This window comes from Oryzias latipes, chromosome 2 (assembly GCF_053564925.1).
Source record: "Oryzias latipes strain Hd-rR chromosome 2, Olatipes_Hd-rR_3.1".
In the NCBI taxonomy this organism is placed as follows: domain Eukaryota; kingdom Metazoa; phylum Chordata; class Actinopteri; order Beloniformes; family Adrianichthyidae; genus Oryzias; species Oryzias latipes.
In genome coordinates, this window is record NC_136238.1 from 19,182,417 (window position 1) to 19,195,420 (window position 13,004).

General features: G+C 45.2%; 1 protein-coding gene across 20 annotated transcripts in view; it reads right to left on the reverse strand.

Moving 5' to 3' along the window:
• clasp1a (cytoplasmic linker associated protein 1a) overlaps positions 1 to 13,004 on the reverse strand; it is a 45,209-nt gene that overhangs the window by 13,672 nt on the left and 18,533 nt on the right. For 5 of the 20 annotated variants that reach the window (XM_078933899.1, XM_023964256.2, XM_078933893.1 and 2 more), the window contains 21 exons: positions 12,892 to 12,984; positions 12,665 to 12,810; positions 11,628 to 11,763; positions 11,289 to 11,359; positions 11,002 to 11,061; positions 10,451 to 10,528; positions 9,246 to 9,413; positions 8,546 to 8,586; positions 8,171 to 8,368; positions 8,012 to 8,038; positions 7,497 to 7,592; positions 6,858 to 7,049; positions 3,835 to 3,939; positions 3,547 to 3,603; positions 2,988 to 3,085; positions 2,879 to 2,902; positions 2,482 to 2,729; positions 2,324 to 2,387; positions 1,514 to 1,677; positions 1,155 to 1,377; positions 982 to 1,077 (listed from right to left, as the gene is read on the reverse strand). In XM_078933899.1, the coding sequence (XP_078790025.1) occupies positions 982 to 1,077; positions 1,155 to 1,377; positions 1,514 to 1,677; positions 2,324 to 2,387; positions 2,482 to 2,729; positions 2,879 to 2,902; positions 2,988 to 3,085; positions 3,547 to 3,603; positions 3,835 to 3,939; positions 6,858 to 7,049; positions 7,497 to 7,592; positions 8,012 to 8,038; positions 8,171 to 8,368; positions 8,546 to 8,586; positions 9,246 to 9,413; positions 10,451 to 10,528; positions 11,002 to 11,061; positions 11,289 to 11,359; positions 11,628 to 11,763; positions 12,665 to 12,810; positions 12,892 to 12,984 (2,385 nt within the window). The remainder of the gene's footprint in view (positions 1 to 981; positions 1,078 to 1,154; positions 1,378 to 1,513; positions 1,678 to 2,323; positions 2,388 to 2,481; positions 2,730 to 2,878; positions 2,903 to 2,987; positions 3,086 to 3,546; positions 3,604 to 3,834; positions 3,940 to 6,857; positions 7,050 to 7,496; positions 7,593 to 8,011; positions 8,039 to 8,170; positions 8,369 to 8,545; positions 8,587 to 9,245; positions 9,414 to 10,450; positions 10,529 to 11,001; positions 11,062 to 11,288; positions 11,360 to 11,627; positions 11,764 to 12,664; positions 12,811 to 12,891; positions 12,985 to 13,004) is intronic. The other 15 variants (XM_078933903.1, XM_078933898.1, XM_078933913.1 and 12 more) reach the window with 9 other exon arrangements.

Below are 13,004 nucleotides of genomic sequence, written 5' to 3' on the forward strand. Positions count from 1 at the left end.
AGTGTGCATGTGGTTAGTATGCTACAGCCCTTAGGCAACCGCAAAAACAACACTCTGATTGTATAATTACCTTATTTCTGGCAGTAAGGCTGCATGCAAGGAGCCTGCACTCACGGATTTAAACATGAAAAATCTGTAAGACACATCTGCTACAACCTGTCGCCCAGAGCATCTCATAAAAAAACATGTGCATGATTATTTTTGCTCCACAGGCTAACCGAGCGGTCTACTACCTTGATGTGTTCAGGTTTGGTTGCAGATCGCTGCAAGTAGCTACTTTAAATTAGTAAGAAAAGAGATATTTTCGTTTACCTTAATTAACTTCATTGAATGTTCACTGATTAAAAAAGAAAAGAGAGGGTTACTAATGATAGTCAAACCTTTGAAAGTACAAACCTTCCCCTCGCATTAGTGCGGATGCATAACCTGTTCATATAATGCTTCTCCAGAGAATTATATGACATATAAACCGTACTTTCTATTTCCTTTCTAGGTACAGAGTTTGTTCTAGAAAGATTGAAACTTTTTTTTGATGCATTTTGGAAAATCTAAAAGAAAGCAGATTGTTTTTGTTTTTTTGTAAAAGCCTTTTTCTGAACTACAATCTCGCTAAATCTAAAGAGCAAAACTCAGAATTTGATGAAAAGACACATATATTCTAAAGAAAATGAACATTTAAAAGGTTAAAGTGATCAATGAGGATTTGGGGGGGGGGGGGGGGGGGGACATGCAGCTTGCTGCTTTTTCACAGATTTTGTCAGAATCATGCTGGAGAGGCTGTAAGAGAAGAGTCTGCATTAGAACCAGAGCTGAAAACTGAACTGATTAATCAGCAGGAGCAGAAACACCGAATCAGGCGGATGTTAGAGATCCGTTAGTTTCCACACATCAGTCTGCAGGCGGACAGACGAACGCTCAGCTGCTCTCGCTGCGCTCTACTCCGGTTCATTCTTGCGGCTCATGCTGTCGGGACGGGAGTACCTGCTTGCACCTCTCCTCCAGGTTGCCCTCCCCTGGCAGAGAGGCCACAGTGCCGGCTCGGCCTGACGGCTCCTCACCAGCCCAGCTTTGCAGGGTCTGGGTTTTAGGCGGAGGAAGAGTTTAACGGGGGTATGGAATCAAGACTAGAAGGCGACGGGAGGCTGCGGCCCTACCTTGCGCACGTCGGAGCTCTTGGGCTCGGTGGTCCAGGTGATGATGCGGGAGACGGCGAGGCGGGTCTCGCTGGAGTTGACAAAGTCGGCGGGGTCCATCTGGCGGGCCAGGGCCTCGATGTAGCGCAGGATGGCCACCTTCACCTTCAGGTTGGGCGTCTGAGTCTGATCGACGATGAAGCGCATCAGGATGTTGAACTGCTGCTCATACGGGAAGGACTCTCTGCAGGGAGACGCAAAACCACAGGTCCCGGGAAAAGTTCTGACAGCAGGGCGGAACCTAAGCTCCCATTTAGAAGGGAAGCCCTCTCCACAACATTAAATACTAATCCCTGCACATTTTGAGGGTTTTGGCTGACCTGGTGACGTCCAGCGCCTTCTGGACTTTAGCCTGGACAGAGCCCAGGAGGTCGGCTCCCATCTTCTTCAACAGCTGGGTGAGCAGGACAAAAAGCCAGTCCTGCAGGTCGTCCCGGTGCAGAACGACGAAGTCCACCAGGGTCTCCAGGAACATGCTGAAGACCTGCAGCGCGGAGAGCCGCAAAGGGAAGCGGTGAGACGAGCGGCAGACACTCCGGTCATGAGCAGGTGAGGGAGACACTTACTCTCTGAGGTTTGTTAGAGTCCACAGCAACGGGAGGCATGCAACAAGAAACACTCTGTTAGTTCAGATGAGAATTAGCGCCGATTCCCCGCCGTTCCCAGGGGTCTTTCAATTATGATGATGTCTGAGTTATTTTCTAGGACATAGTTTCTGCAGAGCGGCAGTCGTTATGTTGCCGTAGAGCAACCCCACCCCAATTCCCGTCCCCGTATATGAAAGCTCTCAGTTTACGCGCTCCCCTGCTAGCTTATAGCCCCCTCACAGCCTCAAACTAACATTACTGGTCTATAAGGCATCAGAATGGAGCAGAGCAGGGAACTTGTGCTACATCCAACATACGTTCTACATCACAAATACCATCTTTTTCAAACAGCATTGTTTTTTTTTTTTGCATGCTCCTGATTCACAACAGTTTGCATAAAGAAACACTTCACACAGAGAAATGCCACAAGAACATGTTTCAGCACCAGAAGCATGATTTGTGGGTCTTTAAGGAGTGGCAGATCGGGCTGGTTCATAAGTCAGAAGAGTCGGCCGCGTCATGCAGAAGCTCGGTTGGCCTCACCTTGCTGTGAGGGTCTGCAAACATCCTGGTGAAGATCTCACAGAGCCGCTTCAGTTCCACGCGGCTGCAGACAGACGCAAGCGTCTCAGAGAAGATCGCAGCATGGCTCACGGAAAAAAAAAAAGAAGAAAAGAAATGGGCAAAAAGACCAGCCCCACCTGAGCATCCTCTGGCTTTTGAGTAAGTTCTGCAGCCCCAGCAGACCCTCCTTCCTCTCGGACCAGTTGGCGCTGGCGCAGTGGTTCAGCACCTCGGCCACGTCCTCCATCTGCCGCATGTAGTGCGGCGTCACCCCGCCGTTGCGCGAGCTGTACGAGCGCTCCGAGCAGGCGCTGGAGGCGTCGCTGTTGGCGTCGTCGTCCGAGTACATGCCGGGGGACTCGAAGCGTCGCCGCGCCGGGCGCCTCTGCGATAGGTGAGAACGGGAGGTATCAGAGGGTGGAGAAACAGGAGGACGATGGAGCATGCTTTTCCCTTTTCCTTTAATGTCACAGAACAAACACTGCAGATTCTGACATTACACCGCGGTCTGCATGCAGCGACACGTGTCTGTACCTTACTCCTGGAGTCTCCTAGGAGCTGCAAGTGAAGTTCAGACATGGAAATTACTGCTGAGCTGAAGCACAGTAACCTTCTCGTCTACCGCTTCCTCCCTGTTACCTACCAGAGCATCTGCGACGGCGGCCTCCACCTCTGTGCCTGTGTTGAGGATCCTCATTGCGTTGACGGAAGCGGAGATCCGAGCCTGATGGGACAGCCGGTCTGAGGGGGAACAGAACTAACTGTAAAAAAAACAACTGTCGAGTCAGAACAAAGAAAGCCCCCCCCCCCCCCCCCCCCCCCAAAAGAAGCGCATGAGGTGAAGCTTTAATTGAGCCATTTGAGTCTGGTTTGTCGAGCTGTTTTAGTGACCAGAACCCAACCCAAACAGCAGAGCAGAACAAAGAGGTCCAGTTCAAAGCAGAACCGTAAATCAAAGGGTGAAAGCTGCAAACCCACAGAAAAGGCCTAACAAAAGAAAACCTCAATAAATGAGCAAAAAAAAAGCTTCAAAGGTGTTTATGATAAAATAACATAGTTCTTTGCAGTGCACGATGATGAGGGATGTCGCCCCCTGCTGGTGCAAAGGTGCACCACCCTCTCAAGGGGAGCGGGAGGCGGGCAAATGAGGGCGTGAACGTATAAAACCCAACCCAGAGCTGCAGGTGGATTCCTGCTTTCACCTGAGCAGCACTCTGCGGACGACAGCGCGCTGGTGGAGCGGGAGTGGCGGCGGCTCACTGCGGGAAGGCGGGGGGGAAGGGAGGGAGGGAGGGGGACGCAAGAGTTGACATCAGAACTATAGAAGTGTTGCTGCAAAAACCTCCTGAGGGGGTTAGACAGACAAACCAGTCGCATGCAGAAGAACAATCTGACCCCCCTCCACCACCACCACCAGCATTCCACCACCATCAAACCAACCGAAAACCTCATCTTTCCTTAGAGGAGGGGGGTGGATCAGCTGTACTCACCCAGGGGGGAGAAACCCCTGGCGGGGCTGGTGTCGCGGCTGCTCTCGCGACTGGTTTCGCGGCTGCAGCCCTGACTCATGCTGGGGCGAGGGATGCGACTCCGGGCTGGACGGCCCAGCGGAGGGACAGACAGACAGACAGCAGTGCAGGGGGAGAGTTTAGCCGGCAGCACACAGACAGACAGACAGACAGACAGACCTGCAGCTCTGCAGAGACGTTAATGAGCAGAGAAGTTAAAGTGTCGTTTCACTGGAGCTCAAAGTGACGATGAGGAGGAGGAGGAAGACTCAGGTTTAGTGTGAGCAGCATGCACATGAAAACATGACCTCCCTCAGTAACAATGACAGCATTTAGATACAGGTCTGCGGGATGCGCTCCTGAAGGAACCGTTTTCCTGGTTTTAGGAAAAAACAATCAACTCATCTAAAAAAATAAACTGCCTTTCTTCAAATTTCTCAAATCTTAACTTTATTTTTGACCTACAAATCATTTTTCTTTGTTTTTATAAAAAGATATTGTTTACCTGGTAACAGCTAAGCTCCTCCGTTTATTATTTTACACATTTTTCCAACATTCAAACAAAAGAAAATACAAGAAAAATGCAAAATCTTATTTAAACCTTAATCTTTTATACTCTTAGAATACCATGCTTATAATTACAACAAGACAACACTTTCACCATAAAAAAAGCAAGGATAAAATTCTATTTTTGTAGTGTTTTGAAATAGCTTTTTAAATTCATTTCCAAAATGATTCCATTTGTTCACCCCAAATGCAGACACACAAAAACCTTTCCTGGTGGTTCACATCAGAGCTATAGACTGGAAGACTTGGAGATTATAGAAGGATGTGAAAAGAAATTATGCTGTTTGATATTTAATTTATTTTAATCATTTAGAATGTAAAAAAAAATGTTTATTTGATTCTGATTGGCTGCTGGGTGTGGATTAAAAAGTGATCATCCACAGTGATATTTAATGCACGCCTAAAAAAGAAATCCTGGTGACATAGCTTAAATGTTCTAGATCAGTGTTTTTCAACCTTTATTGAGCCACGGCACACTTTAACCTTGACAAAAATCCTGCATCCAGCATTCAAAAAAAAAAAAAAAAAGGAGAAACTCATAGTCTGTATTGATCTACAGCCCCTCTGCAATCTCACATGCATGTTTGTGATAATTGTGGCAGAAAAAGCTGGAAGCAGCAGCTGCTTTTTCTAAAAGATGTAATAAAAGTTAAGTTAGGAGATTCAAAAGCGGTTTGATGTGTGTTTGTTGTTGTGTCAAGACGTTAAGAGGAGAGACTCGTGCGCCGAGAAGCTGTCACTTTAACCCATTGCATCATGGGAGATGTAGTGCAATAATTCGCCAAACGCTGACAGACTCGCGTCTCTGAGCTTCATTGTTTTGTTCACTTGTTCCACGTCTGATACCGGATTCTGTGGGAAGCTACACCGCTAAAGACGAGCTTTAGCTGGTATTTTTGTTGGAACTGAGAGACTTATGAGCTAAATCGAAACAAGGAAGTGAAGACTTCAACCACTTCTGATTGGTCAGACTAATGACATGTGATTAAGACTCCAAGAATGATTAGTGGAGACAGATAAAGGGGCGGGACTTTTCAGGAAAACGGCTTTAGGTTCAGCTAAATCACAGTACCGTGATTCTTATCAAAGTGTCTTTAATAGAATCAAATAAACACAAAGAAAAAAGTATTTTACGATCTTTCATATTCCTAATTTCTCAGTGTTTTATCAGGGCCTGTTTGGATGAACAAAGAGCTGATATCCTGGAGATGGGAAATGTTTTTAGATCAGTTAATGAGGGCAATTTCCCACGGCACACCTGACCATCTCCCACGGCACACTAGTGTGAACACCAGTTGGTGTTCCAATCATTAACATATTTTAAACAAATTAAAAGAAAAACAGGTTTGCATTTGGTTTGTGTATTACCAAGAGTCTGGCCATACAATATGTGTCTCACGATACGATATGTATCGCGATACATTTTAATTGTCACTTGTTCTCATCTGGAGCCCACTACAAACCCCCACAATCCGCGTTTTTGCATGGTACTGAGTTTGGGTTCGGTATCCATACCAAGCAAAAACGAAGTAGTGTCTTATGACAACAAAAACTGCGAGGTTCACTGAACATTTAGCATTTAATACCAGCTGATCTCGCAAATCTTGTTGTTTTGTGTGGTGTAGAGCTGCTCAAAGAGCCTCAGTGTGCTCTGCTGCCAACTAGCAGTGGAGAGTTTAGGTGGAAAACACGAGTCGGACGCTCAGGAATAATTAAAGAAATATCGTCCTGACAGCATTTTAAATCGACATAAGCGATATATCGCTGAATCGCTATTTCACGGTTTATCCCAACAGCAAGACAGTAAAAAAAAGGAGTGATTTTATAGTTTACTTTAACCTGTTTGGTTAATTTTGGTCATTTTGAAGATGCAGCAAAAGAGAAAGAGAGAGAAGTTTCTTTAAAACAAACTTTTGCTTCATCATCTGGACAAAAACAAGCGGTACACGGTGAACTTTCTGTCTGATCTGATGCTTCATTGAACCCATCGTGACGATCAGCATATACTGCATATCGCTTTCCTTTGCCGCTGCAGTCGAGGCTGTTACCATGTCAACGCTTCGCACCATGTATCAAATAATTTAAATCTAAAAAAATAACAGGAAAAAGGTCCGAAAAATTGATTGAATACACATTATTTTGTAAGGGACCATGGTTTGAGCGAGATCATTTCCTTTGAGGTGTCCATTATCAGAAATGAACAGTTAATTTCGTTAATTTCGGACTTCTCTGGCATTCTCCCTTCCATACTTCAGCACAATAGGTGAGGTAGGGGAGCACTAGCTGCTTCGCTTTATTTATTATTCAGAGAATTTTGGCAGTTTTTGACTTTTACGCGTCTTATGTGGAGTTTCCCTGACAATTCACGGTCTTTTAGGATTCCCAAAAATGTGCTCTCTTGTACATTTTCAACTGTCTATTCTCCGCTCAACACTCACCGGCGCCCGATCTGGTGGGGCTGTTATCCCGGCTGCATCCCTGACTTCGGTGGCCTCTGGGACGGTTTTTCTCACTGTAGCTGCTGCTGATGCTGGTGGGGGTTTGAGGGGAGGGGGCGCCCATGGTGGGTCTGGGGATTCTGCCGTAGGTGGAGGTGAGGAGTCTCCCTGGAGAACCAGACCGGCTGCCAGCTGAAGCCCAGTGAAACATAGACCGTAAGCCCACATTAGTTAACTCACACCGCCATGCCTCACATTTGAAGATGACATCATACAAAATAATTGAATCGTGTAATCTTTTTTGGTGTCCGATCCTGTTAATTGCAGAAAACATGCTTACAAAAAAAGACTTAACGAAGATTTTGTGTTAATGGAATTTCTGTTGGGTTGCACGGTGGTGTAGTGGTTAGCACTCATCTCACAGCAGGAAAGCCCTAGTTTGAAGTTAATGTCTGTCTGTTTTTTTTTTTATCTATGCATTTCATAGTTTCTGTAATGAGTTTGATAAATTTGTGCTATTTTTTTATTGTATTTCCAACAATTAATGCTTGAAATAGAAATAAATCAAATGAAAATCAATCAAACTCGTGCATCACTTCTTCCTTATATGAAACAAAGGTCATTTTTGGGATCACTCACGCTGAGACTGAGAGACGACCTTCCCTCGGCTGCGCCCGCGGCTGTCCGTCAGGGAGGGGCTGTTTCCGGAGCTCGTCCTCCTCGTTCGAACCCGACCTTTTGCAGAACGGGAGGATGAAAAGTGTTACTGCTGTGAGGCCCGACCCCGGTCCTAAACTGAGAGCCATCGACAATCCAAAAACAAAAGGATGAAATCACAACATTCCAATCATGAATCACAGGTTGAGAGTTTCCTGAGACTCCACGACATTCAGAGACCGACAGATCTAAAGACATGCAGAAGAGTCCAAAACGTCAAAGACAGCTTCACAAGACGAGCTCAAGAGTGTGAATCATGTGAGTGATGACGGACAAACAAATCTAGATCCCTTCGTTTGTTCGAGGGTTTGAAAGCAGCTGCCCGCAGAGGCGCAGGCAGCTCCTCGGCTGTGGAGGCCAACAGGAAACGGTGAACCATGCGGGGCGGGGACAGAAACGGACCATCACTACAGTCAGGGTGGAAGCAGCTGTCTTACCGTCTGCGTGGACAGACCGCGAAGCGTCTAGGCGTCAGCGGAGACACAACAGGGGTCACAATCAGCAACGGGAATAGTTTTTTTTTTTTTTGGGAGGGGGTGGTCTGTGGAAGCCGCAGTTGCTGTGTGTTTTCTGTCAGTGAACGCCGGCGGTCTTACCTAAAGAGGCGTACGATCCAGGAGGAAGCGCCGAGGCTGAGCTGAAGGGGGAGGACGGCACCGCCGAGGAGACGGCGCTCATCCTGGTGCGAGCGTTGGCGGAGGCTGCGGCGTTGACGTCGACGTCGCTGCGAGAGCGGTGGAGCGAGCCTGGAGACGAGGCCGTGGCGGGCTTCCTGGTGGAGGGGACCGCTTTGGCTGTGGGACGGGAGGAAACGCAGGAGTTCTCTGACTACATGGCACGCAGAGGAATTTCTTCTTCAGTTTGCAGATGCTTCCGGCAGAAAGTATTCTACTTTCCCGTTGCCACGGCAACTCCTCTCGTTCATGAATTTCTGTTTACGGTATGTAACGTTAAATTGGTAGTCTGCTCACATCTGCTGCTTCCAACGCTGTTCTTCACAGACAGGGGGCGACTGTGGGGAGAAAATAAAAATGGTTTTGTTTTTATTTCTTCAGCGGCTTCGGTTTGTGTGGTTTGGTTGATAGAAATCACTGATCTAGATTCCCCACATGCAGACAAAGACCCCGACTCAGCTGTTAATGGAGACTAATCAAATCAAATCCAACTGTATTTATAAAGCCCTTGTCCTACAGGAGAGAAAACAGGAGGTTGGCAGGTTCCTGTAGCATTTTTCTTATGCTGGTGGATATATCTAAAGAAAATTAAGCTCATTTTCTCCATTGAAATCATTGTTGACGAGGAGCAGATGAAAAAGATGGCGGCAGAAAAAGATTGTTCTAGTGACGAGGAAAAGACGCCAGGCTGGCCACAAACGCCCTGCTCCAAGCTCTCAGTAGTGGGGAGAGGAAGGGCGGGGGGCGGGGCCTCTACATGCCAATGGTCCCACCCACAACAAATTTCGCCCTGCAGAAACTACGTCCTAGAAAGTGAAACACGTTTTATGATTTTGTGTATAAACTGAATAAACATACATAAAAGACCAGTGGGAACGCTTTAGATGAAAATGCGATCGGAGGGGGTCTGTCAATTTATGATGGAGATGACTGTCTATCCTACTCAGAGAAAACCACCCAGGCCAACGGTGATTAGTTTAGACACAAAGAGTCTCACTTGAGGCTCTCCTGAGACGAGGAGGAGGAGCGGTCAGACGCGGGCAGAGACATCAGACTGTCTCCGCTCCTCAGATGAGCCTGCAGAGCTTTCTGATAGGACGACTCCAGAGCCTGGAACAGCTGCTCCGCCTCCCTGCTGAAGTGGGCGTGGAAACCCCAGTAACACCTGAAACCACAAAGAAGAAGTCAAATCAGCTGTCAGGACTAAAACGGTCCCATCTGACGACTTTTGGATGGACTCTCTTGTTTTAGCTGACATTCTCCATGGGTGGTCCCCCACCTTTTTCAGGCAGCGGACCGGCTTTGTGATTTTCACAGATCGGTTTGTACGAGGCTGAAGTTGGCGTCCGATTTTTTAATTTCTTTAAGCCTAAAGTTTCCCTTAAGCTTTGAGGGTAATTAAACCATTAAAATGTGATATAGATTTTCTTATGACCTGTAAATTTTAAAGTAGAAGCTAAAAAAAATTCAGATGCCTTCTTCAGCCTCGTCTGACTTTTAGGTGCGACGGATAAAGGAAAAAAAGACAAAAGGTGACTAAAACTGGTATTTACCAAATATAATCATAAACGTGAATCCACCGTTTGATTGACTTTATTAGCAGAACATTTGGACGACCAGTCGACCTGAATATTATGCATTATATTTTGAGAAGAACTGTCATAATAAATCCAGATTTGGAATAAAGACTTCTGGCTTTTGTCTGTTAAATGCAGATGTCTTTTATTTTGAAATCAAAGTCTCTTCTTCTGCTTCCTCACTGGCTCTTTCCTGTGAAAAAGAGCTTTCTGTTGTTTTTTCTTTAAGTTAAAAGAAAAACGTTGCTAGATGGGGATTTTTAGACTAGAGACCAATCAGCTTAACACGCGTCAAAAATAAGTTGAATTCCAGTAGATTTCCAAAATAAAAGTTCTTTCAGAACTAGATTTTAGATCAAATGAAAAAAGCATAATTGATTACTGATCTACATGAAATACAATGTTTAAAAATTAAATCATTTTCTTTTTTATTTAATAGTATTTTGCGAAAACTTTTCTTTTTTTTAAATAAATAGCAGAACTGGTTCAATGAAACGATTATTGTAAATGTTGACATTTTATAAAGGATAAATTAGAATCCTGAAAAGCAAGAACACTCTTCCTGTGGAGATGCTGTGTAGGGATCAGTTTCAACCAAACCCAGGGGGGTTTGGGTGCGACTTACTTCCTGGCCACAGAGCGGGCCTCTGCATCGGCATCATGAATCCCTTTCTTGATGGTTTCCATGAGAACGGCTACGTGTCTGCGGGAAGAGGAGTCGATGACCGAGAGAAAGACGGATGGAGAAACACAACTTCGGAGCAACAATGGACCAGAAAAAGGTCCGGTTCAACATTTAGAGCGCGCTCAGATGAGGTTTCCTCAGTTTTATGAAATGAAGTAGAAATGCGTGTTTTTTGTCTTCTTTCAGCTGTGATTTGGTGATCAACACTCTGAGCGACTGATCAATGACAGACAGCTCCCCTGACTCTAGGGCAGGGGGGGGGTTGAGCTCAGGTTTCTCCCCGGCGGCTGCAGGGATCAGCGATGCAGAAACACAAAGAGCCCTTTGGACCGGCTGCTGTCGCCATGGAAACGCCGGGGGGACGAACTTGACCCGGAGTCACGTTTCCTCCCACAGTGGCAGGAAGAGATCATCAGAGATCCGTGCGCCGTCGTGGGACTCTGCTGCTCCTGTCTGAAGAACCAGAACGTCGTCAGACCACAGAGCCTCACCTCTCCAAGCTGCTCGCCTGCCACTCGTGCAGCAGCAGGTCCACGAACTCGAAGCAGCGCCTGAAAGCAACACGAAACACAGAAATCTACTTTAAAATCTGTTTTAAAAAAGCAGTTTGACTCCAACTAATAATGCAAAATATAAAACAAATGCAAACAGCGACAATCCTGTTTATTTATTTTATTGCAGGTAATAGGGTAAGCAAAATAAGGGAGGAAAAACCAATAAATTAAAATAAAATAAATGGAACTGATTTGAAGTCAGTGACTCAGAGTGATGCTCTCACCTCCTGACAGCCACAGCTTTGGAAGTACAGTTGCTGGTGATGATGGGGATGAGTCGGGGAAAGTGCGTGTGCTGGAAAGAAACAACATCGTCATCACAAACTGAACTTTATGTCATCAGCGACTCGGCTAAGAGCTGAGCTCCTTTAGATAACACGTCAACAAATATTTAACATCTTCTGCAATGAGAGACTCTTTGTTCTTTCAAAATAAAAGCATCTCCGTGTCTTCATCTTTAAACCCCCTTTTTTTTTCCAAACATGAAGCTTATTTTTAACTTTAAATCCTCTTATCACAGCTCAGTGACTCTTGAGACAGCAACAGAGCGCGATCGAGCTTACTCTGAGGATGAGGCGGATTGCGGCCACGCCTGACGTGGCCATGACTTTGGCACTGTTGGGAACCAGGTTAAGGAGGGTGGGCATGACGGCCTCGGCTGCGTGGTCGAAGCGTCCGCCGAGAACTAAAGAAAAGTAACTGAAGGACAGAAATTGAGCCGTTAGGAAGAATAGAAGGAGAACAAAAGGGCCACAGCAGAAATAAAAATCAGCTCTTCTTCTCCTTCTTTGTCTGAAAAACAGGCAGATAAGAATAATATTGAATACAACATATAACTAAAAAGAAAAATCTATATTTTTGGCCTGATAAATCGTTTGGGAGAAAAAAAAATCAAAATTAATAGGATAAAAAGCCAAATCTTCTGTGAATTGGTAAAGAAAATGCTGGTAAATAACTATGAACGGTTCAATAGTAAAATAGATCCGTTTTTATAAAGATTAAATGTAAACTCAGACAGTTCTAAGATAAGGCTGTGATGCATTCACAAACACAAGCTTGTGTGGGAAAAAGGATCACTCGATTGTCAGCATAGGAGAACCTTAATTCTACTGTTAGATGAAAACAAATAACATGTGTGCAATAAACACTTTAGTTCTTTAGTTATTTTTATCTTATTTACTTTTCATCAAGAGAAACTGAAGCTTTAAAAAGGGCAGTTTCATCATTTTAGTGCCGTAAAATGAATATTGTGTGCGACAACAAAATCTACTTCATTTAAACTCATCTTTAGGTCAGTAAGAGAAAAAAATGTGGAAGAAATGTTTTATTTTATTTGGAAATTTGTAAAAATTATCCATTAATTTTTGCCAAATTAACTTCCTGTAACAAAAACAAAAGATGACTTTTTTTTTAAATAATTTAACTGAAATTTAAAATAACATGTTTTTTATTTAATAAACTTTTTTTTTTTTTTTTTACAAATTCAAGTGTTTTTTTTGTCTGAACGTCTGGTTTACAAAGCTCCAGTTTTCTGTAAAGTTCAGACAGTTTTGGTAAAACCGACACATGGGCCTCGTTTTTCTGCCCCTCACTGACTCACCCCAGAGTGATGCAGGCCTCCCTCACCACCTGAGACCGTAGGTCCTTGGCCGACAACTTGAATGCCGCCTCCATCAGGCGTAACTGCTGCAAAAAGCCGTCAAACTCGGCGGCGCCAGCCAGGAGCAGCGAACGCAACTTTTTGAGCTGTTTGTAAGAGAAGGTGGCAGGAGGTTTAAAAAAAAAAAAAAGAAAAGGAGGGGTGAAGGAAAGGTGAGGATGACGTACAGCTGCCACTCTGAGCTCCCAGTCCCGCTTGTCATCGGAAAGCACGTCTCGGATCTTAGTCAGGGCCTCCTCCACCTCCCTGTTGGAGTAGATCTGATGGAGGAGAGCAGCTT